At 56.1% G+C, this 24,467-nt stretch overlaps 1 protein-coding gene across 4 annotated transcripts; it reads right to left on the minus strand.

The window, feature by feature from the left end:
* On the minus strand, positions 1-24,438 carry PRODH2 (proline dehydrogenase 2). Of its 4 annotated transcripts, none has more exons than XM_071801373.1 (10): positions 24,281-24,438; positions 21,154-21,347; positions 19,515-19,635; positions 16,839-16,910; positions 16,247-16,327; positions 14,599-14,745; positions 8,529-8,677; positions 6,734-6,838; positions 376-464; positions 1-255 (listed from the first exon to the last, which is right to left on the minus strand). In XM_071801373.1, exons 1-10 carry the CDS (start codon positions 24,419-24,421, stop codon positions 74-76), a joined length of 1,281 nt encoding a protein of 426 aa, XP_071657474.1. In that variant the 5' UTR covers positions 24,422-24,438; the 3' UTR covers positions 1-73. The 4 variants fall into 4 exon arrangements, with proteins under 4 accessions (XP_071657474.1, XP_071657476.1, XP_071657477.1 ...); XM_071801376.1 differs by having other exon boundaries at positions 25-255; positions 6,734-6,744; XM_071801375.1 differs by lacking the exon at positions 6,734-6,838.
* Positions 24,439-24,467: the final 29 nt, after the last annotated feature.

A 24,467-nucleotide genomic window follows, 5' to 3' on the forward strand; every position in this document is an offset into this window, starting at 1 on the left:
CAATGTTGATCCCTCGCTTGAATTTTGGCTTCGTTCCGCTCGCGTTTTCACCCCAAATTTCGCCATTTTTGGGTCATTTCTCCCCATTCCCGCCCCCCAGGAGCCTCCTCTTCAATTCTCCAATCAGCACCTCCCGATCCCTCCGCCCCCCCCCCAAAATGGCGCCGTTTTCTTGAGCCCTCCGCACCAAATAGGGCAACGCGGTCTCTTCCGATCCCACCGGCACCGATTTGTAGACGTCATATCCGGCTTCTCCTGGCCCCAAAACCCCCCGAAATCACCCCAAAAATCAATGGGGGGCCCCCCAGGGTGGGTTGGTTGGGGCTAAGGGGGAAATAGGGGGAAAAATGGGGGGAATTGAGGGGAGTTTGGTACCCAAAGCGAGGGAGACGTGGTCGCACATCCCGTAGAGTTGGGCGAAGAAGACGCCGCCGCCAGAGCGGGGGAGGTGCAGGGCCTGCATGCTGGGGGAGGGGATTTGGGGGGGTCAGGGGGGGTGGGGGGGGAAATTTGGGGGGAAATTTGGGGGGATTTGGGGGGAATTTGAGGGGATTTGGGGGAAATTTCAGGGGGAATTTGAGGGGATTTGGGGGGAAAATTTGAGGGGAAATTTGGGGGATTTTGGGGGGAATTTGGGGGGAATTTGGAGGGAAAATTTGAGGGGATTTGAGGGGAAATTTCAGGGGAAATTTGGGGGATTTTGGGGGGAATTTGGGGGAAATTTCAGGGGGAATTCAGGGGATTTGGGGGGGAATTTGGGGGGAATTTGTGGGAAATTTGAGGGGATTTGGGGGGAATTTGGGGGGAATTTGGGGGGAATTTGAGGGAAATTTCAGGGGGAATTTGGGGGATTTTGGGGGGAATTTGAGGGGGAATTTGGGGGGAAATTTGGGGGGGGACTTGGGGGAATTTGGGGGGAAAATTTGAGGGGATTTGAGGGGAAATTTGAGGGGATTTGGGGGGAAATTTGAGGGGATTTGGGGGGAAATTTCAGGGGGAATTTGGGGGATTTTGGGGGGAATTTGAGGGGGGACTTCGGGGAATTTGGGGGGAAATCTGAGGGGATTTGGGGGGAATTTGAGGGGGGATTTGAGGGGAAATTTGGGGGAATTTGGGGGGAATTTGGAGGGAAAATTTGAGGGGATTTGAGGGGAAATTTGAGGGGGGAATTTGGGGAGAAATTTGAGGGAATTTGGGGGAAATTTCAGGGGGGAATTTGGGGGGAATTTGAGGGGGAATTTGGGGGGGAATTTGGGGGATTTTGGGGGGAATTTGAGGGGGGACTTGGGGGGAAATTTCAGGGGGAATTTGGGGGATTTTGGGGGGAGTTTGAGGGGGGATTTGAGGGGAAATTTGAGGGGATTTGGGGGACTTGGGGGGGAATTTGGAGGGAAAATTTGAGGGGAAATTTGGGGGAATTTGAGGGGAATTTGGGGGGATTTTGGGGGAAATTTGAGGGGATTTGGGGTAATTTGGGGGAAATTTCAGGGGGATTTTGGGGGATTTTGGGGGGAATTTGAGGGGGGAATTTGAGGGGGAATTTGGAGGGAAAATTTGAGGGGATTTGAGGGGAAATTTGGGGGGGAATTTGGGGGGAATTTGGGGGGAATTTGAGGGGATTTGGGGGGAAATTTGGGGGGGAATTTGGGGGGAATTTGAGGGGATTTGGGGGATTTGGGGGGAAATTTGGGGGGGAATTTGGGGGGAAATCTGAGGGAATTTGGGGGACTTGGGGGGAAATTTCAGGGGGAATTTGGGGGATTTTGGGGGGAATTTGAGGGGGGATTTGAGGGGAAATTTGAGGGGATTTGGGGGGAATTTGGGGGATTTTGGGGGGAATTTGAGGGGGGACTTCGGGGAATTTGGGGGGAAATCTGAGGGGATTTGGGGGGAATTTGGGGGGATTTGGAGGGAATTTGGGGGAAATTTGAGGGGATTTGAGGGGAAATTTGGGGGGAAATTTGGGGTGAATTTGAGGGGAAAATTTGAGGGGGAATTTGGGGGAATTTGGAGGGAAAAATTGAGGGGATTTGGGGGGAAATTTGAGGGAATTTGGGAGATTTTGGGGGCAATTTGGGAGGGAAATTTGGGGGAAATTTGAGGGGATTTGGGGGGAATTTGGGGGAAATTTCAGGGGGAATTTGGGGGATTTTGGGGGGAATTTGAGGGGGGATTTGAGGGGAAATTTGAGGGGATTTGGGGGGAATTTGGGGGATTTTGGGGGGAATTTGAGGGGGGACTTCGGGGAATTTGGGGGGAAATCTGAGGGGATTTGGGGGGAATTTGGGGGGATTTGGAGGGAATTTGGGGGAAATTTGAGGGGATTTGAGGGGAAATTTGGGGGGAATTTGAGGGGAAAATTTGAGGGGGAATTTGGGGGAATTTGGAGGGAAAAATTGAGGGGATTTGGGGGGAAATTTGAGGGAATTTGGGAGATTTTGGGGGCAATTTGGGAGGGAAATTTGGGGGAAATTTGAGGGGATTTGGGGGGAATTTGGGGGAAATTTCAGGGGGAATTTGGGGGACTTTGGGGGGAATTTGAGGGAATTTGAGGGGGAATTTGGGGGGAATTTGGAGGGAAAATTTGAGGGGATTTGAGGGGAAATTTGAGGGGATTTGGGGGATTTTGGGGGAAATTTCAGGGGGAATTCAGGGGATTTTGGGGGGAATTTGAGGGGGAGTTTGGGGGAAATTTCAGGGGGGAATTTGGGGGGAATTTGAGGGGATTTGGGGGGATTTTGGGGGAAATTTGAGGGAATTTGGGGAGAAATTTGAGGGGAAATTTGGGGGATTTTGGGGGGAAAATTTGGGGGAATTTGGGGGAAATTTCGGGGGGATTTTGGGGGGAATTTGGGGGGGAATTTTGAGGGAAATCTGAGGGGATTTGGGGGGAATTTGGGGGAAATTTCAGGGGGAATTTGGGGGATTTTGGGGGGAATTTGAGGGGGGATTTGAGGGGAAATTTGGGGGGAATTTGAGGGGGAATTTAAGGGGATTTGGGGGGGATTTGGGGGGAATTTGGGGGAAATCTGAGGGGATTTGGGGGAAATTTGAGGGGATTTGGGGGAAATTTCAGGGGGAATTTGGGGGATTTTGGGGGGAAATTTGGGGGAATTTGGGGGGAAATTTGAGGGGATTTGGGGGAAATTTCAGGGGGATTTTGGGGGGAATTTGAGGGAATTTGGGGGGAAATCTGAGGGAATTTGGGGGATTTTGGGGGGAATTTGAGGGGGGACTTGGGGGGATTTGAGGGGAAATTTGGGGGGAATTTGAGGGGGAATTTGAGGGGATTTGAGGGGGAATTTGGAGGGAAAATTTGAGGGGATTTGGGGGGAATTTAGGGGGAATTTGAGGGGAAATTTGGGGGAATTTGAGGGGAAAATTTGAGGGGGAATTTGGGGGAATTTGGAGGGAAAAATTGAGGGGATTTGGGGGGAAATTTGAGGGGGAATTTGGGGGGAAATTTGAGGGAATTTGGGAGATTTTGGGGGCAATTTGGGAGGGAAATTTGGGGGAAATTTGAGGGGATTTGGGGGGAAATTTGAGGGGAGAATTTGGGGGAATTTGAGGGGAAATTTGGGGGATTTGGGGGGAATTTGGGGGGAAAATTTGAGGGGATTTGGGGGGAATTTGGGGGAAATTTCAGGGGGAATTTGGGGGATTTTGGGGGGAATTTGAGGGGAAATTTGGGGGGAATTTGGGGAAATTTAGGGGAAAATTTGGGGTGAATTTGGGGATTTGAGGCCAGATTTTGAGCCCGAATTTTGGGGTTTTGGGGCAGATTTTGGGGTCAAATTTTCGGGGACAAATTTGGGGATTTTGGGACAGATTTTGAACCCAAATTTTGGGGCTTAGGGGCAGAATTTTGGGGCCAAATTTGGAGATTTTGGGGTTGAATTTTCGGGGCCAAATTTGGGATTTTGGGATCAAATGTTTGGGGACAAATTTGGGGATTTTGGGGCCGATTTTTGGGGTGAATTGGGGGGATTTTGGGGGGGATTTTGGGGCACGATTTTGGGGATTTCGGGACAGATTTTGAACCCAAATTTGGGGTTTGGGGGCAGAATTTTGGAGCCAAATTTTGGGCTTTTTGGGGCAGATTTTGAACCCAAATTTGGGGACTTTGGGGCAGATTTTGGGGTCAAATTTTCGGGGCCAAATTGGGGATTTTGGGGTTGAAGTTTTGGGGCCAAATTTGGGATTTTGGGGGGGATTTTAGGGTCAAAGTTTCGGGGCCAAATTGGGGATTTTGGGGTTGAATTTTCGGGGCCAAATTTGGGATTTTGGGGGGGATTTTGGGGTCAAATTTTCGGGGCCAAATTGGGGATTTTGGGGTTGAATTTTTGGGGCCAAATTTGGGATTTTGGGGGGGATTTTGGGGTCAAATTTTCGGGGCCAAATTTGGAGATTTTGGGGTTGAACTTTTGGGGCCAAATTTGGGATTTTGGGGCAGATTTTGAACCCAAATTTTGGGCTTTTGGGGCAGAATTTTTGGGACAAATTTGGGGATTTTGGGGTTGAATTTTCGGGGCCAAATTTGGGATTTTGGGATCAAATTTTTGGGGATAAATTTGGGATTTTGGGCCAGATTTTTGGGGACAAATTTGGGGATTTAGGGGTCGATTTTGGGGGCACAATTTTGGGGATTTCGGGACAGATTTTGAACCCAAATTTTGGGCTTTTGGGGCAGAATTTTGGGGAGAAATTTGGGGATTTTGGGGTCAAATTTTCGGGGCCAAATTGGGGATTTTGGGGTTGAACTTTTGGGGCCAAATTTGGGATTTTGGGGGGGATTTTGGGGTCAAATTTTTGGGGCCAAATTTGGAGATTTTGGGGTTGAACTTTTGGGGCCAAATTTGGGATTTTGGGGCAGATTTTGACCCCAAATTTTGGGCTTTTGGGGCAGAATTTTGGGGAGAAATTTGGGGATTTTGGGGTTGAATTTTCGGGGCCAAATTTGGGATTTTGGGATCAAATTTTTGGGGATAAATTTGGGATTTTGGGCCAGATTTTTGGGGACAAATTTGGGGATTTAGGGGCCGATTTTGGGGGGCACAATTTTGGGGATTTCGGGACAGATTTTGAACCCAAATTTTGGGCTTTTGGGGCAGAATTTTGGGGAGAAATTTGGGGATTTTGGGGTCAAATTTTCGGGGCCAAATTTGGGGATTTTGGGGCCGATTTTTGGGGTAAATGGGGGGGATTTTGGGGGGGATTTTGGGGTGAATTGGGGGGATTTTGGGGTGGATTTGGGGGCACAATTTTGGGGATTTCGGGACAGATTTCAACCCAAATTTGGGATTTTGGGGGGAATTTTGGGGTCAAATTTTCGGGGCCAAATTGGGGATTTGGGGGTTGAAGTTTTGGGGCCAAATTTGGGATTTTGGGGCAGATTTTGGGGTCAAATTTTTGGGGCCAAATTGGGGATTTGGGGGTTGAATTTTTGGGGCCAAATTTGGGATTTTGGGGGGGATTTTGGGGTCAAATTTTCAGGGCCAAATTTGGAGATTTTGGGGTTGAACTTTTGGGGCCAAATTTGGGATTTTGGGACAGATTTTGAACCCAAATTTTGGGCTTTTGGGGCAGAATTTTTGGGACAAATTTGGGGATTTTGGGGTTGAATTTTCGGGGCCAAATTTGGGATTTTGGGATCAAATTTTTGGGTATAAATTTGGGATTCTGGGCCAGATTTTTGGGGACAAATTTGGGGATTTAGGGGTCGATTTTGGGGGGCACAATTTTGGGGATTTCGGGACAGATTTTGAACCCAAATTTTGGGCTTTTGGGGCAGAATTTTGGGGAGAAATTTGGGGGTTTTGGGGTCAAATTTTCGGGGCCAAATTGGGGATTTTGGGGTTGAACTTTTGGGGCCAAATTTGGGATTTTGGGGGGGATTTTGGGGTCAAATTTTTGGGGCCAAATTTGGAGATTTTGGGGTTGAACTTTTGGGGCCAAATTTGGGATTTTGGGGCAGATTTTGACCCCAAATTTTGGGCTTTTGGGGCAGAATTTTGGGGAGAAATTTGGGGATTTTGGGGTTGAATTTTCGGGGCCAAATTTGGGATTTTGGGATCAAATTTTTGGGGATAAATTTGGGCTTTTGGGCCAGATTTTTGGGGACAAATTTGGGGATTTAGGGGCCGATTTTGGGGGGCACAATTTTGGGGATTTCGGGACAGATTTTGAACCCAAATTTTGGGCTTTTGGGGCAGAATTTTGGGGAGAAATTTGGGGATTTTGGGGTCAAATTTTCGGGGCCAAATTTGGGGATTTTGGGGCCGATTTTTGGGGTAAATGGGGGGGATTTTGGGGGGCATTTTGGGGTGGATTTGGGGGCACAATTTTGGGGATTTCGGGACAGATTTTGAACCCAAATTTGGGATTTTGGGGGGGATTTTGACCCCATATTTTGGGCTTTTGGGGCAGAATTTTTGGGAGAAATTTGGGGATTTTGGGGTCAAAATTTCGGGGCCAAATTGGGGATTTTGGGGTTGAAGTTTTGGGGCCAAAATTGGGATTTTGGGGCAGATTTTGAACCCAAATTTTGGGCTTTTGGGGCAGAATTTTGGGGCCAAATTTTGGACTTTTTGGGCAGATTTCGAACCCAAATTTGGGGATTTTGGGGTCAAATTTTCGGGGCCAAATTTGGGGATTTGGGGCTGATTTTTGGGGTAAACGGGGGGGATTTTGGGGTGGATTTTGGGGTGAATTGGGGGGATTTTGGGTCCCCAACCGTTGCGTCGCCTGCAGCACCGAGGCCTCGTTGTGAGTGGCCACCATGAGCTCCGCCCCCTCCCCGGCGACCAATCCCAGCGCCAGCTCCAGGCACCGCCCGTAGCTGGGGGCACGTGACCCATAGATCCCGCCCCATAGATCCCCAGCCCCATAGATCCCGACCCATAGACCCATAGACCCCTCCCAACCCCATAGACCCATAGATCCCGCCCCATAGATCCCCAGCCCCATAGATCCCGCCCCATAGACCCATAGACCCCCCCAGCCCCATAGACCCATAGACCCCCCCAGCCCCATAGACCCATAGACCCCCCCAGCCCCATAGACCCATAGACCCCCCCCAACCCCATAGACCCATAGACCCCCCCAGCCCCATAGATCCCACCCCATAGACCCATAGACCCCTCCCAACCCCATAGACCCATAGATCCCGCCCCATAGATCCCCAGCCCCATAGATCCCGCCCCATAGACCCATAGACCCCTCCCAGCCCCATAGACCCATAGACCCCCCCCAGCCCCATAGACCCCGCCCCATAGACCCATAGACCCCTCCCAGCCCCATAGACCCCGCCCCATAGACCCATAGACCCCTCCCAGCCCCATAGACCCATAGACCCATAGATTCTGCCCCATAGACCCCCCCAGCCCCATAGACCCTGCCCCATAGACCCATAGACCCCTCCCAGCCCCATAGACCCCGCCCCATAGACCCATAGACCCCCCCAGCCCCATAGACCCTGCCCCATAGACCCATAGACCCCTCCCAGCCCCATAGACCCATAGACCCCTCCCAACCCCATAGACCCCCCCCAGCCCCATAGACCCTGCCCCATAGACCCATAGACCCCTCCCAGCCCCATAGACCCTGCCCCATAGACCCATAGACCCCCCCCAACCCCATAGACCCATAGACCCCCCCAGCCCCATAGACCCTGCTCCATAGACCCATAGACCCCTCCTAGCCCCATAGATCCCGCCCCATAGACCCATAGACCCCTCCCAGCCCCATAGACCCATAGACCCCCCCAGCCTCATAGATCCCGCCCCATAGACCCATAGACCCCTCCCAGCCCCATAGGCCCATAGACCCCCCCCAGCCCCATAGATCCTGCCCCATAGACCCATAGACCCCCCCAGCCCCAGAGACCCTGCCCCATAGACCCACAGACCCCCCCAGCCCCATAGACCCATAGACCCCCCCAGCCCCATAGATCCATAGACCCACAGCCCCATAGATCCATACACTCATAGACCCTCCCAGCCCCATAGATCCCGCCCCATAAACCCTCAGCCCCATAGATCCCAACCCACAGATCCCACCTCATAGACCCCCAGCCCCATAGATCCCACCCCATAGACCCATAGACCCCCAGTCCCATAGATCCATAGACCCATAGATCCTGCCCCATAGACCCCACCAGCCCCATAGATCCCGCCCCATAGACCCCCAGCCCCATAGATTCTGACCCATAGAACTCCCAGCCCCATAGATCCCACTCCATAGATCCCACCCCATAGATTCCACCCCATAGACCCCCCAGCCCCATAGATCCCACCCCATAGACCCCCAGCCCCATAGATCCCACCCCACAGCTCCCACTTCCCCCCCCATTTCCCACCCCAAACGCCCCCCATTTCTCCCCCGATCGCCCCCATTTTCGCCCCCCACCCCCCCCCGATCCCGCCCCATAGATCCCGCCCCATAGATCCCACCCCATAGATCCCGCCCCATAGATCCCACCCCATAGATCCCACCCCATAGATCCCGCCCCATAGATCCCGCCCCACAACCTGCGGTGGGTGGCGTCGGCCGTGGGGTGGATCCGCGCCCCTCCCCCCGCTCTGCGCTCGCTTTCCAAGTAGGCCCCGCGCACCAATTTCACCCCGAACCGCGACCCACGGAGCGCGGCCGCCGAGCCCCACAGACGCTCTGGGGCGCCCTGGACCCACAGATCCGCGATTTGACCCCAAATCCCAGCTTTTCGGCCCCAAATTCGCCATTTCCAGCCCAAAAATCGCGAATTTCGGCCCAAAATTCGCCCGGTTAGGCCCAAATTGCATCCAATTAGGCCCAAGATTCATCCATTTAGGCCCCAAATTTCATCAATTTTGACCCCCAAAATCATCAATTTTGACCCAAAATCATCATTTTTGACCTAAAATTCATCCATTTTGGCACCAAAATCGTGAATTTCGGCCCCAAAATCATAAATTTTGGCCCAAAAATCATCAGTTTAGGCCCAAATTTCATCCATTTAGGCCCAAGTCTCGTCGATTTAGGCCCAAAAATCATCATTTTAGGCCCCAAATTCGTCCGTTTTGACCCCAAAAATCATCAATTTGGACCCAAAATCATCAATTTGGACCCAAAATCATCAATTTTGACCTAAAATTCATTCATTTTGGCCCAAAAATCCTGAATTTTGGCCCAAAATTCGCCCGGTTAGGCCCAAATTGCATCCAATTAGGCCCAAGATTCATCCATTTAGGCCCCAAATTTCAGCCGTTTTGACCCCAAAAATCATCAATTTTGACCCAAAATCATCATTTTTGACCTAAAATCGTAAATTTGGACCTAAAATTCATCCATTTTGGCCCAAAAATCGTGAATTTTGGCCCAAAATTCATCAGTTTAGGCCCAAATTTCACCCATTTAGGCCCAAATTGCACCCAATTAGGCCAAAGATTCATCCATTTAGGCCCCAAATTTCAGCCGTTTTGACCCCAAAAATCATCAATTTGGACCCAAAATCATCAATTTTGACCTAAAATTCATCCATTTTGGCCCCAAAATCGTGAATTTCGGCCCCAAAATCATAAATTTTGGCCCAAAAATCATCAGTTTAGGCCCAAATTTCATCCATTTAGGCCCAAGTCTCGTCGATTTAGGCCCCAAAATCATCAATTTAGGCCCCAAATTTGTCCATTTTGACCCCAAAAATCATCAATTTGGACCCTAAATCATCATTTTTGACCTAAAATCGTAAATTTGGACCTAAAATTCATCCATTTTGGCCCCAAAATCGTGAATTTTGGCCCAAAATTCATCAGTTTAGGCCCAAATTTCACCCATTTAGGCCCAAAAATCATCAATTTAGGCCCCAAATTCGTCCGTTTTGACCCCAAAAATCATCAATTTGGACCCAAAATTCCTCAATTTCGGACCCAAAATCGTGAATTTCGGCCCCAAATTCATAAATTTCAACCCCAAATTCGTCGATTTTGGCCTCAAAATTCCACAATTTTGACCCCAAAAATCCCCTATTTTGACCCCAAAATCCCCAAATTTCACCCCAAACCACCTCCCCATCCCCTGCTATGGGGCTGCCCCATAGATCCCGCCCCACAAGTGACTCCAAAAAGGCCCCAAATCCACCCCAAAACCCCCAATTTCACCCCAAAAAGCCCCAAATTCCACCCCATAGACCCCAAACTCGACCCCCAGAGGCCGCTATGGGTCGCGCTATGGGGCTGCCCCATAGATCCCGCCCCACAAGTGACTCCAAAAAGGCCCCAAATCGACCCCATAGCCCCCAATTTCACCCCCCAAAGCCCCAAATTCCACCCCATAGACCCCAAACTCGACCCCCAGAGGCCGCGATGGGTCGCGCTATGGGGCTGCCCCATAGATCCCGCCCCACAAGTGACCCCAAAAAGGCCCCAAATCCACCCCAAAACCCCCAATTTCACCCCAAAAAGCCCCAAATTCCACCCCATAGACCCCAAATTCCACCCCCAAATGGGTCCCCCTCACAATCTATGGGGCAGCCCCATAGATCCCGCCCCACAAGTGACCCCAAAAAGGCCCCAAATCCACCCCAAAACCCCCAATTTCACCCCAAAAAGCCCCAAATTCCACCCCATAGACCCCGAATTCCACCCCCAGAGGCCGCTATGGGTCGCGCTATGGGGCAGCCCCATAGATCCCGCCCCACAAGTGACCCCAAAAAGGCCCCAAATCCACCCCAAAACCCCCAATTTCACCCCAAAAAGCCCCAAATTCCACCCCATAGACCCCAAATTCCACCCCCAAATGGGTCCCCTCACAATCTATGGGGCAGCCCCATAGATCCCGCCCCACAAGTGACCCCAAAAAGGCCCCAAATCCACCCCAAAACCCCCAATTTCACCCCAAAAAGCCCCAAATTCCACCCCATAGACCCCGAACTCCACCCCCAGACGCCGCTATGGGTCGCGCTATGGGGCAGCCCCATAGATCCCGCCCCACAAGTGACCCCAAAAAGGCCCCAAATCGACCCCAAAACCCCCAATTTCACCCCAAAAAGCCCCAAATTCCACCCCATAGACCCCGAATTCCACCCCCAGAGGCCGCTATGGGTCGCGCTATGGGGCAGCCCCATAGATCCCGCCCCACAAGTGACCCCAAAAAGGCCCCAAATCCACCCCAAAACCCCCAATTTCACCCCAAAAAGCCCCAAATTCCACCCCATAGACCCCGAATTCCACCCCCAAATGGGTCCCCTCACAATCTATGGGGCAGCCCCATAGATCCCGCCCCACAAGTGACTCCAAAAAGGCCCCAAATCCACCCCATAGGCCCCAATTTCACCCCAAAAAGCCCCAAATTCCACCCCATAGACCCCGAACTCCACCCCCAGAGGCCGCTATGGGTCGCGCTATGGGGCTGCCCCATAGATCCCGCCCCACAAGTGACCCCAAAAAGGCCCCAAATCCACCCCAAAACCCCCAATTTCACCCCAAAAAGCCCCAAATTCCACCCCATAGACCCCGAATTCCACCCCCAAATGGGTCCCTCTCACAATCTATGGGGCAGCCCCATAGATCCCGCCCCACAAGTGACCCCAAAAAGGCCCCAAATCCACCCCAAAACCCCCAATTTCACCCCAAAAAGCCCCAAATTCCATCCCATAGACCCCGAACTCCACCCCCGGAGGCCGCTATGGGTCGCGCTATGGGGCAGCCCCATAGATCCCGCCCCACAAGTGACCCCAAAAAGGCCCCAAATCCACCCCAAAACCCCCAATTTCACCCCAAAAAGCCCCAAATTCCACCCCATAGACCCCAAATTCCACCCCCGGAGGCCGCTATGGGTCGCGCTATGGGGCAGCCCCATAGATCCCGCCCCACAAGTGACCCCAAAAAGGCCCCAAATCCACCCCAAAACCCCCAATTTCACCCCAAAAAGCCCCAAATTCCACCCCATAGACCCCGAATTCCACCCCCAAATGGGTCCCTCTCACAATCTATGGGGCAGCCCCATAGATCCCGCCCCACAAGTGACCCCAAAAAGGCCCCAAATCCACCCCAAAACCCCCAATTTCACCCCCAGAAAGCCCCAAATTCCACCCCATAGACCCCGAATTCCACCCCCAAATGGATCCCCCTCACAATCTATGGGGCAGCCCCATAGATCCCGCCCCACAAGTGACTCCAAAAAGGCCCCAAATCCACCCCAAAACCCCCCAAAAACCCCAATTTCACCCCAAAATGGCTCCTCCTTGCATTCTATGGGTCCTGCTCCCCCCCGCTATGGGGCTGCCCCATAGATCCCGCCCCACAAGTGACCCCAAAAAGGCCCCAAATCCACCCCAAAACCCCCAATTTCACCCCAAAAAGCCCCAAATTCCACCCCATAGACCCCGAACTCCACCCCCAGAGGCCGCTATGGGTCGCGCTATGGGGCAGCCCCATAGATCCCGCCCCACAAGTGACCCCAAAAAGGCCCCAAATCGACCCCAAAACCCCCCAAAAACCCCAATTTCACCCCAAAATGGCTCCTCCTTGCATTCTATGGGTCCCGCTCCCCCCCGCTATGGGGCTGCCCCATAGATCCCGCCCCACAAGTGACTCCAAAAAGGCCCCAAATCCACCCCAAAACCCCCAATTTCACCCCAAAAAGCCCCAAATTCCACCCCATAGACCCCGAACTCCACCCCCGGAGGCCGCTATGGGTCGCGCTATGGGGCAGCCCCATAGATCCCGCCCCACAAGTGACTCCAGAAAGGCCCCAAATCCACCCCAAAACCCCCCAAAATCCCCAATTTCACCCCAAAATGGCTCCTCCTTGCATTCTATGGGTCCCGCTCCCCCCCGCTATGGGGCTGCCCCATAGATCCCGCCCCACAAGTGACCCCAAAAAGGCCCCAAATCCACCCCAAAACCCCCAATTTCACCCCAAAAAGCCCCAAATTCCACCCCATAGACCCCGAATTCCACCCCCAAATGGGTCCCCCTCACAATCTATGGGGCAGCCCCATAGATCCCGCCCCACAAGTGACCCCAAAAAGGCCCCAAATCCACCCCAAAACCCCCAATTTCACCCCAAAAAGCCCCAAATTCCACCCCATAGACCCCAAATTCCACCCCCAAATGGGTCCCGCTCACAATCTATGGGGCAGCCCCATAGATCCCGCCCCACAAGTGACCCCAAAAAGGCCCCAAATCCACCCCAAAACCCCCAATTTCACCCCAAAAAGCCCCAAATTCCACCCCATAGACCCCGAACTCGACCCCCAGAGGCCGCTATGGGTCGCGCTATGGGGCAGCCCCATAGATCCCGCCCCACAAGTCACTCCATGAAGGCCCCAAATCCACCCCAAAACCCCCAATTTCACCCCAAAAAGCCCCAAATTCCACCCCATAGACCCCGAATTCCACCCCCAAATGGGTCCCCCTCACAATCTATGGGGCAGCCCCATAGATCCCGCCCCACAAGTGACCCCAAAAAGGCCCCAAATCCACCCCAAAACCCCCAATTTCACCCCAAAAAGCCCCAAATTCCACCCCATAGACCCCGAACTCGACCCCCAGAGGCCGCTATGGGTCGCGCTATGGGGCAGCCCCATAGATCCCGCCCCACAAGTGACCCCAAAAAGGCCCCAAATCCACCCCAAAACCCCCAATTTCACCCCCAAAAAGCCCCAAATTCCACCCCATAGACCCCAAATTCCACCCCCAAATGGGTCCCTCTCACAATCTATGGGGCAGCCCCATAGATCCCGCCCCACAAGTGACCCCAAAAAGGCCCCAAATCCACCCCAAAACCCCCAATTTCACCCCAAAAAGCCCCAAATTCCACCCCATAGACCCCGAATTCCACCCCCAAATGGGTCCCCCTCACAATCTATGGGGCAGCCCCATAGATCCCGCCCCACAAGTGACCCCAAAAAGGCCCCAAATCCACCCCAAAACCCCCAATTTCACCCCAAAAAGCCCCAAATTCCACCCCATAGACCCCGAACTCCACCCCCAGAGGCCGCTATGGGTCGCGCTATGGGGCAGCCCCATAGATCCCGCCCCACAAGTGACCCCAAAAAGGCCCCAAATCCACCCCAAAACCCCCAATTTCACCCCAAAAAGCCCCAAATTCCACCCCATAGACCCCGAATTCCACCCCCAAATGGGTCCCTCTCACAATCTATGGGGCAGCCCCATAGATCCCGCCCCACAAGTGACCCCAAAAAGGCCCCAAATCCACCCCAAAACCCCCAATTTCACCCCAAAAAGCCCCAAATTCCACCCCATAGACCCCGAACTCCACCCCCGGAGGCCGCTATGGGTCGCGCTATGGGGCAGCCCCATAGATCCCGCCCCACAAGTGACCCCAAAAAGGCCCCAAATCCACCCCAAAACCCCCAATTTCACCCCAAAAAGCCCCAAATTCCACCCCATAGACCCCGAATTCCACCCCCAAATGGGTCCCTCTCACAATCTATGGGGCAGCCCCATAGATCCCGCCCCACAAGTGACCCCAAAAAGGCCCCAAATCCACCCCAAAACCCCCAATTTCACCCCCAAAAGCCCCAAATTCCACCCCATAGACCCCGAACTCCACCCCCGGAGGCCGCTATGGGTCGCGCTATGGGGCAGCCCCACGGACCCGCCTGTAGGCCTGGATGGTGCCCCAGACCCACGGCCGCTCCGGGTTGTGGCGCCGCGCGAGCGCCCAGGTCACCGTGGCCAATGGGGGGTCCAGGGCGCTGAGCTCGGCGTCCAATAGGAGGCGGACGCCCCGCCCCACGGCGGCCTGGGATTGGTCGGTGGGGGAGCAGAGGGGGCAATGGGAGACGGTGACCCATAGAGACCCATAGAGACCCATAGAGACCATAGAGACCCATAGGGACCCATAGAGACCCATAGGGACCCATAGAGACCCATAGAGACCCATAGGGACCCATAGGGACCCATAGGGACCCATAGAGACCCATAGAGACCCATAGGGACCCATAGAGACCATAGAGACCATAGAGACCCATAGAGACCATAGAGACCCATAGGGACCCATAGAGACCATAGAGACCATAGAGACCCATAGAGACCATAGAGACCCATAGAGACCATAGAGACCCATAGGGACCCATAGAGACCCATAGAACGCCATAGAGACCCATAGAGACACATAGGGACCCATAGGGACCCATAGAGACCCATAGAGACCCATAGAGACCCATAGGGACCCATAGAGACCCATAGAGACCCATAGAGACCCATAGGGACCCATAGAGACCCATAGAGACCCATAGGGACCATAGAGACCCATAGAGACCATAGAGACCCATAGGGACCCATAGAGACCCATAGGGACCCATAGGGACCCATAGGGACCCATAGAGACCCATAGAAGACCATAGAGACCTATAGAGACCCATAGAGACCATAGAGACCCATAGAGACCCATAGAGACCCATAGGGACCCATAGGGACCCATAGAGACCCATAGGGACCATAGAGACCCATAGGGACCCATAGAGACCCATAGAGACCCATAGGGACCCATAGAGACCCATAGGGACCCATAGAGACCCATAGAGACCATAGAGACCCATAGAGACCATAGAGACCATAGAGACCATAGAGACCCATAGGGACCCATAGAGACCCATAGAGACCATAGAGACCCATAGAGACCCATAGAGACCCATAGGGACCCATAGAACCCCATAGAGACCCATAGAGACCATAGAGACCCATAGAGACCCATAGGGACCCATAGAACCCCATAGAGACCCATAGGGACCCATAGAGACCCATAGGGACCCATAGGGACCCATAGAGACCCATAGAACCCCATAGAGACCATAGAGACCCATAGAGACCCATAGAGACCCATAGGGACCATAGAGACCCATAGAGACCCATAGAGACCCATAGAGACCATAGAGACCCATAGGGACCATAGAGACCCATAGAGACCATAGAGACCCATAGAGACCCATAGGGACCCATAGGGACCCATAGAGACCCATAGAGACCATAGGGACCCATAGAGACCCATAGGGACCCATAGAACCCCATAGAGACCCATAGAGACCCATAGGGACCCATAGAACCCCATAGAGACCCATAGAGACCCATAGGGACCCATAGAACCCCATAGAGACCCATAGAGACCATAGTGACCCATAGGGACCCATAGAGACCCATAGGGACCCATAGGGACCCATAGAGACCCATAGGGACCCATAGGGACCCATAGAGCCCCATAGCTCCCACCCAGCCCCATAGCTCCTGCCCCATAGATCTCTCACCTTGGCCACCTCCTCAAGGCGCCTCAGCGCGACCCCCAAGTGCCGGTTCTGGTTGGGGGTCAGAGCGGGAAGAGCCGCCTCCTGTGGGGGGGGATGTGGGGCAGGACCCACACATTGGGATCTATGGGGCTGGCCCCACACATCTGAGCTGTGGGGCACTGGAGCCATCGAAAGGGGATCTATGGGGTTCTATGGGGTTCTATGGGGTTCTATGGGGCTGGGTGACACATGGGGGGGTTCTATGGGGCGCTATGGGGCAGAGGGACCCATAGAGTTGGGTTCTATGGGGCAGAGGGACCCATAGATTGGGCCGCTATGGGGCAGAGAGAACCATACAATGGGTTTCTATGGGGCGGGGTGACCCATACATTGGGGCTCTATGGGGCGCTATGGGGCAGGGGGACCCCGCCATGGGTCAATATGGGGTGGGACCCACAGATGAGGTTTCTATGGGGCAGGGGGATCCATATAAATGGGGGGTCTATGGGGATCTATGGGGCTGGGAGCCATAGATTGGGGTTCTATGGGGCGCTATGGGGCAGGGGGACCCCAACCTCACCCCCCCCGCTATGGGGCTGCCCCACACATTCACCTCCCCCCCCATCATGGCCGCCGCTCGCTCCATTGTCAGCCCCTCCCCCGCTGGGCAGCGCCCCAGGTCCTCCTGTGGGGCAGAGACGTGTGGGGCTGCCCCATAGATTCTATGGGGCTGCCCCCCAAGTGACCCCCGCGCCCCATAGATTCTATGGGGCTGCCCCCCAAGTGATTCCCCCCACCCCATAGATTCTATGGGGCTGCCCCCCAAGTGACCCCCCCACCCCATAGATTCTATGGGGCTGCCCCCCAAGTGACCTCCCCGCCCCATAGATTCTATGGGGCTGCCCCCAAGTGATTCCCCCCACCTCATAGATTCTATGGGGCTGCCCCCCAAGTGACCCCCCCCACCCCATAGATTCTATGGGGCTGCCCCCCAAGTGACCCCCCCCACCCCATAGATTCCATGGGGCTGCCCCCCAAGTGACCCCCGCGCCCCATAGATTCTATGGGGCTGCCCCCCAAGTGACCTCCCTGCCCCATAGATTCCATGGGGCTGCCCCCCAAGTGATTCCCCCCACCCCATAGATTCTATGGGGCTGCCCCCCAAGTGACCCCCCCGCCCCATAGATTCTATGGGGCTGCCCCCCAAGTGACCCCCCCACCCCATAGATTCTATGGGGCTGCCCCCCAAATGATCCCCCCCGCCCCATAGATTCTATGGGGCTGCCCCCCAAGTGACCTCCCCGCCCCATAGATTCTATGGGGCTGCCCCCCAAGTGATTCCCCCCACCCCATAGATTCTATGGGGCTGCCCCCCAAGTGACCTCCCCGCCCCATAGATTCCATGGGGCTGCCCCCCAAGTGACCCCCCCACCTCATAGATTCTATGGGGCTGCCCCCCAAGTGACCCCCCCCCACCTCATAGATTCTATGGGGCTGCCCCCCAAGTGACCCCCGCGCCCCATAGATTCTATGGGGCTGCCCCCCAAGTGACACCCCGCCCCATAGATTTTATGGGGCTGCCCCCCAAGTGACCCCCCCCCACCCCATAGATTCCATGGGGCTGCCCCCCAAGTGATCCCCCCTAACCCATGGATTCTATGGGGCTGCCCCCCAAGTGACCCCCCAACCCATAGATTCCATGGGGCTGACCCCCAAGTGATCCCCCTGACCCATAGATTCCATGGGGCTGCCCCCCATGTGCCCCATAGCACTCACCCAGCCCCACAGATCCCACCCCAACCCCACAGATCCTTCCCCCAAATTGTCACCCTGTGCCCCACAGATTCTATGGGGCTGCCCTCCAAGTGACCCCCCCGCCCCATAGATTCTCTGGGGCTGCCCCCCAAGTGACCCCCCCCACCCCATAGATTCCATGGGGCTGCCCCCCAAGTGATCCCCCCACCCCATAGATTCTATGGGGCTGCCCCCCAAGTGACCCCCATGTGCCCCATAGCACCCACCCAGCCCCACAGATCCTTCCCCCCAATTGTCACCCTGTGCCCCACAGATTCTATGGGGCTGCCCCCCAAGTGACCCCCCCGCCCCATAGATTCTATGGGGCTGCCCCCCAAGTGATTCCCCCCACCCCATAGATTTTATGGGGCTGCCCCCAAGTGACCCCCGCGCCCCATAGATTCTATGGGGCTGCCCCCCAAGTGACCCCCCCGCCCCATAGATTCTATGGGGCTGCCCCCCAAGTGACCCCCCCACCTCATAGATTCTATGGGGCTGCCCCCCAAGTGACCTCCCCGCCCCATAGATTCTATGGGGCTGCCCCCCAAGTGACCCCCCCACCCCATAGATTCTATGGGGCTGCCCCCCAAGTGACCCCCCCGCCCCATAGATTCCATGGGCCTGCCCCCCAAGTGACCTCCCCACCCCATAGATTCTATGGGGCTGCCCCCCAAGTGACCCCCCCCACCCCATAGATTCCATGGGGCTGCCCCCCAAGTGATCCCCCCACCCCATAGATTCTATGGGGCTGCCCCCCAAGTGACCCCCCCGCCCCATAGATTCCATGGGCCTGCCCCCCAAGTGACCTCCCCACCCCATAGATTCTATGGGGCTGCCCCCCAAGTGACCCCCCCCCACCTCATAGATTCTATGGGGCTGCCCCCCAAGTGACCCCCATGTGCCCCATAGCACCCACCCAGCCCCACAGATCCCACCCCGACCCCACAGATCCTCCCCCCCAATTGTCACCCTGTGCCCCACAGATTCTATGGGGCTGCCCCCCAAGTGACCCCCCCGCCCCATAGATTCTATGGGGCTGCCCCCCAAGTGACCTCCCCGCCCCATAGATTCCATGGGGCTGCCCCCCAAGTGATTCCCCCCACCCCATAGATTCTATGGGGCTGCCCCCCAAGTGACCCCCCCGCCCCACAGATTCTATGGGGCTGCCCCCCAAGTGACCTCCTCACCCCATAGATTCTATGGGGCTGCCCCCAAGTGACCTCCCCGCCCCATAGATTCTATGGGGCTGCCCCCCATGTGCCCCATAGCACCCACCCAGCCCCACAGATCCCACCCCGACCCCACAGATCCTCCCCCCCAATTGTCACCCTGTGCCCCACAGATTCTATGGGGCTGCCCCCCAAGTGACCCCCCTGCCCCATAGATTCTATGGGGCTGCCCCCCAAGTGACCTCCTCACCCCATAGATTCTATGGGGCTGCCCCCCAAGTGACCCCCCCGCCCCACAGATTCCATGGGGCTGCCCCCCAACTCACGCAGAGCCGCGCGCTCAGCAGCGCCGTCACCCTCAGCTGCATCATGGGCTCCGGCCCCATAGCGGCCGCCAGCCCCACACCTTCCAGCGCCGCCCTCTGATTGGCCTCGTACCAGCTCTCCCTGCCCCATAGATCCCGCCCCACAGATCCCAGCCCCATAAGTGGCCCCATAACCACCTCCCAGCCCCATAAGTGGCCCCATAACCACCTCCCAGCCCCATAACCGGCCCCATAACTTGTTCCCAGCCCCATAAGTGACCCCATAACCGACCCCATAACCACCCCCCAGCCCCATAAGTGGCCCCATAACCCACCCCATAACCACCCCCCAGCCCCATAACCAGCCCCATAACCTCCCTGCCCCATAAGTGACCCCATAACCCGCCCCATAAGTGGTTTCTAGACCCATAACCAACCCCGTAACCACCTCCCAGCCCCATAAGTGACCCCATAAGTGACCCCATAACCACCCCCCAGCCCCATAAGTGACCCCATAAGTGGCCCCATAACCACCTCCCAGCCCCATAACCGGCCCCATAACTTGTTCCCAGCCCCATAAGTGACCCCATAACCGACCCCAGAACCACCCCCCAGCCCCATAAGTGGCCCCATAACCACCTCCCAGCCCCATAAGTGGCCCCATAACCACCTCCCAGCCCCATAAGTGACCCCATAACCACCTCCCAGCCCCATAAGTGACCCCATAACCCGCCCCATAAGTGGTTTCTAGACCCCATAACCAGCCCCATAACCACCCCCCAGCCCCTTAAGTGACCCCATAACTTGTTCCCAGCCCCATAAGTGGCCCCATAACCAACCCCATAACCACCTCCCAGCCCCACAAGTGGCCCCATAACCAACCCCATAACCACCTCCCAGCCCCATAAGTGGCCCCATAACCACCTCCCAGCCCCATAAGTGGCCCCATAACCACCTCCCAGCCCCATAACCGGCCCCATAACTTGTTCCCAGCCCCATAAGTGACCCCATAACCACCTCCCAGCCCCATAAGTGACCCCATAACCCGCCCCATAAGTGGTTTCTAGACCCATAACCAACCCCGTAACCACCTCCCAGCCCCACAAGTGGCCCCATAACTGGCCCCATAACCACCTCCCAGCCCCATAAGTGACCCCATAAGTGGCCCCATAACCACCCCCCCAGCCCCATAAGTGACCCCATAACCGACCCCATAACCACCTCCCAGCCCCATAAGTGACCCCATAAGTGGCCCCATAACCACCTCCCAGCCCCATAAGTGACCCATAACCAACCCCGTAACCACCTCCAGCCCCATAACCGGCCCCATAACTTGTTCCCAGCCCCATAAGTGACCCCATAACCACCTCCCAGCCCCATAAGTGACCCCATAACCGACCCCATAACCACCCCCAGCCCCATAAGTGACCCCATAACCGACCCCATAACCACTTCCCAGCCCCATAAGTGACCCCATAACCGACCCCATAACCACCCCCCAGCCCCATAAGTGGCCCCATAACCACCTCCCAGCCCCATAACCGACCCCATAACCACCCCCCAGCCCCATAAGTGACCCCATAACCGACCCCATAACCACCACCCAGCCCCATAACCCACCCCATAACCACCTCCCAGCCCCACAAGTGGCCCCACATACCCCTGGGGCTCCTGCCCCACATCCCCCTCGCAGGGCACGGCCACTATGGGTCTGAGCCCCATAGATCGCAGCCTCGGGGCCGTGGCCTCCAGCTCCCTATGGGTCCGGCCCCCCACAAATTGCCCATAGAAGGTGGCGCGGAGCAGCCGGACCCACAAGTGCCGGCCCAGGACCCTCCGTGAGACCCATAGGATCTGTGGGGCAGAGCCGTGAGACCCCATAGATCCCGCCCCATAGATCCCAGCCCCATAGATCCCACCCCACAGCTCCCAGCCCCATAAAACCCATTGGAAGGCATGGGGTGCCAGGTCTACCCCATTGAAACCAACGGGGCCACCAGGTCTACCCCATAGAGATCCCAGTGTTCCCAGCCCCATAGATGCCACCCCATAGGGGTGAGAGCTATAGGGTCTGCCCCATAACACCCCCTGGCCCCATAGATCCCTCCCCACAGCTCCCAGCCCCATAAGTGCCCCCCAACCCCCCTAACTCCATTGGGATCTATGGGGTGCCAGGTCTACCCCATTGAAACCAATGGGGCCGCCAGGTCTACCCCATAGAGCTCCCAATGTTCCCAGCCCCATAGATGCCACCCCATAGGGGTGAGAGCTCTAGGGCCTGCCCCATAGCACCCCCTGGCCCCACAGATCCCTCCCCACAGCTCCCAGCCCCATAAGTGCCCCCCAAGCCCCCCAACCCCATTGGGATCTATGGGGTGCCAGGTCTACCCCATTGAAACCAATGGGGCCAGCAGGTCTACCCCATAGAGATCCCAGTGTTCCCAGCCCCATAGATCCCACCCCATAGGTGCCAGCCCCACAGATCCCACCCCATACCATTGCCCCAACCCCATAGAGCCCACCCCATAGCTCCCAGCCCCATAAGTGCCCCCCAACCCCCCCTAACTCCATTGGAAGCCATGGGGTGCCAGGTCTACCCCATTGAAACCAATGGGGCTGCCAGGTCAACCCCATAGAGCTCCCAATGTTTCCAGCCCCATAGATGCCACCCCATAGGGTTCAGAGCTATAGGACCTGCCCCATAGCACCCCCTGGCCCCATAGATCCCTCCCCACAGCTCCCAGCCCCATAAGTGCCCCCCAACCCCACTGGGATCTATGGGGTGCGAGGTCTACCCCATTGAAACCAATGGCGCTGCCAGGTCTACCCCATAGAGCTCCCAATGTTTCCAGCCCCATAGATGCCACCCCATAGGTGCCAGCCCCATAGATCCCACCCTATATTACCCACCTGGCCCTATAGCTCCCTCCCCACAGGTCCCAGCCCCATAAGTGCCCTCCCAGCCCCACAAAGCCCATTAGAACCTATGGGGTGCCAGGTCTACCCCATTGAAGCCAATGGGACCACCAGGTCTACCCCATAGAGATCCCAATGTTCTCAGCCCCATAGATCCCACCCCATAGGGGTGAGAGCTCTAGGGCCTGCTCCATATCAGCCCCTGGCCCCATAGATCCCTCCCCACAGCTCCAAGCCCCATAAGTGCCCCCCAAGCCCCACAAACCCACTGGGATCTATGGGGTGCCAGGTCTACCCCATTGAAACCAATGGGGCCGCCAGGTCTACCCCATAGAGCTCCCAATGTTCCCAGCCCCATAGATCCCACCCCATAGGTGCCAGCCCCACAGATCCCACCCCATAGCATTGCCCCAACCCCATAGAGCCCACCCCATAGCTCCCAGCCCCATAAGTGCCCCCCAACCCCCCTAACTCCATTGGGATCTATGGGGTGCCAGGTCTACCCCATTGAAACCAATGGGGCTGCCAGGTCAACCCCATAGAGCTCCCAATGTTCTCAGCCCCATAGATCCCGCCCCATAGGGGTGAGAGCTATAGGGCCTGCCCCATAACACCCCCTGGCCCCATAGATCCCACCCCATAGCTCCCAGCCCCATAAGTGCTCCCCAAAACCCCCCAACCCCATTGGGATCTATGGGGTGCCAGGTCTACCCCTTGAAGCCAATGGGGCCACCAGGTCTACCCCATAGATTCCCAGCCCCATAGATCCCGCCCCATAGGGGTGAGAGCTATAGGGCCTGCCCCATAGCACCCCCTGGCCCCATAGATCCCTCCCCACAGCTCCCAGCCCCATAAGTGCCCCCCAACCCCACTGGGATCTATGGGGTGCGAGGTCTACCCCATTGAAACCAATGGGGCTGCCAGGTCTACCCCATAGAGCTCCCAATGTTTCCAGCCCCATAGATGCCACCCCATAGGTGCCAGCCCCATAGATCCCACCCTATATTACCCACCTGGCCCTATAGATCCCTCCCCACAGGTCCCAGCCCCATAAGTGCCCTCCCAGCCCCACAAAGCCCATTAGAACCTATGGGGTGCCAGGTCTACCCCATTGAAACCAATGGGGCCAGTAGGTCTACCCCATAGAGCTCCCAACGTTCCCAGCCCCATAGATCCCACCCCATAGGTGCCAGCCCCATAGATCCCACCCCATAGCATTGCCCCAACCCCATAGAGCCCACCCCATAGCTCCCAGCCCCATAAGTGCCCCCCAAGCCCCCCAAACCCACTGGGATCTATGGGGTGCCAGGTCTACCCCATTGAAACCAATGGGGCCACCAGGTCTACCCCATAGAGCTCCCAATGTTCCCAGCCCCATAGATCCCACCCCATAGGTGTCAGCCCCACAGATCCCACCCCATGGCATTGCCCCAACCCCACAGAGCCCACCCCACAGCTCCCAGCCCCATAAGTGCTCCCCAAAACCCCCCAACCCCATTGGGATCTATGGGGTGCCAGGTCTACCCCTTGAAGCCAATGGGGCCACCAGGTCTACCCCATAGATTCCCAGCCCCATAGATCCCGCCCCATAGGGTTCAGAGCTATAGAACCTGCCCCATAACACCCCCTGGCCCCATAGATCCCTCCCCAGAGCTCCCAGCCCCATAAGTGCCCCCCAACCCCCCCAACCCCATAGGGATCTATGGGGTGCCAGGTCTACCCCATTGAACCCAATGGGGCCGCCAGGTCCCCCCATCCCCAATCCCACCGCACCTATGGGTCCCGCTATGGGTCAGGATCTATGGGGCGGCCCCTATGGGTCCCGCTATGGGTCAGGATCTATGGGGCAGCCCCTATGGGTCCGGACTCACCGCCTCCGCATGGCGAACGATGGGGGGCAGAGCACAGAGCCCCAAAACCAGCAGCGCCCTCCCCAACTCCCCATAGCGCAGCCCCCTAAGTGCCCGGCCCCCTATGTTCAGGGGGGTCCCCGGAGCCGGGGGGCGCCCCATAACCTCCCCCTTCTGCCCCATAGCGCTCAGTGATACTTTGGATGTG

The sequence above is a fragment of the Patagioenas fasciata genome, chromosome 37, assembly GCF_037038585.1.
Source record: "Patagioenas fasciata isolate bPatFas1 chromosome 37, bPatFas1.hap1, whole genome shotgun sequence".
Lineage (NCBI taxonomy): Eukaryota > Metazoa > Chordata > Aves > Columbiformes > Columbidae > Patagioenas > Patagioenas fasciata.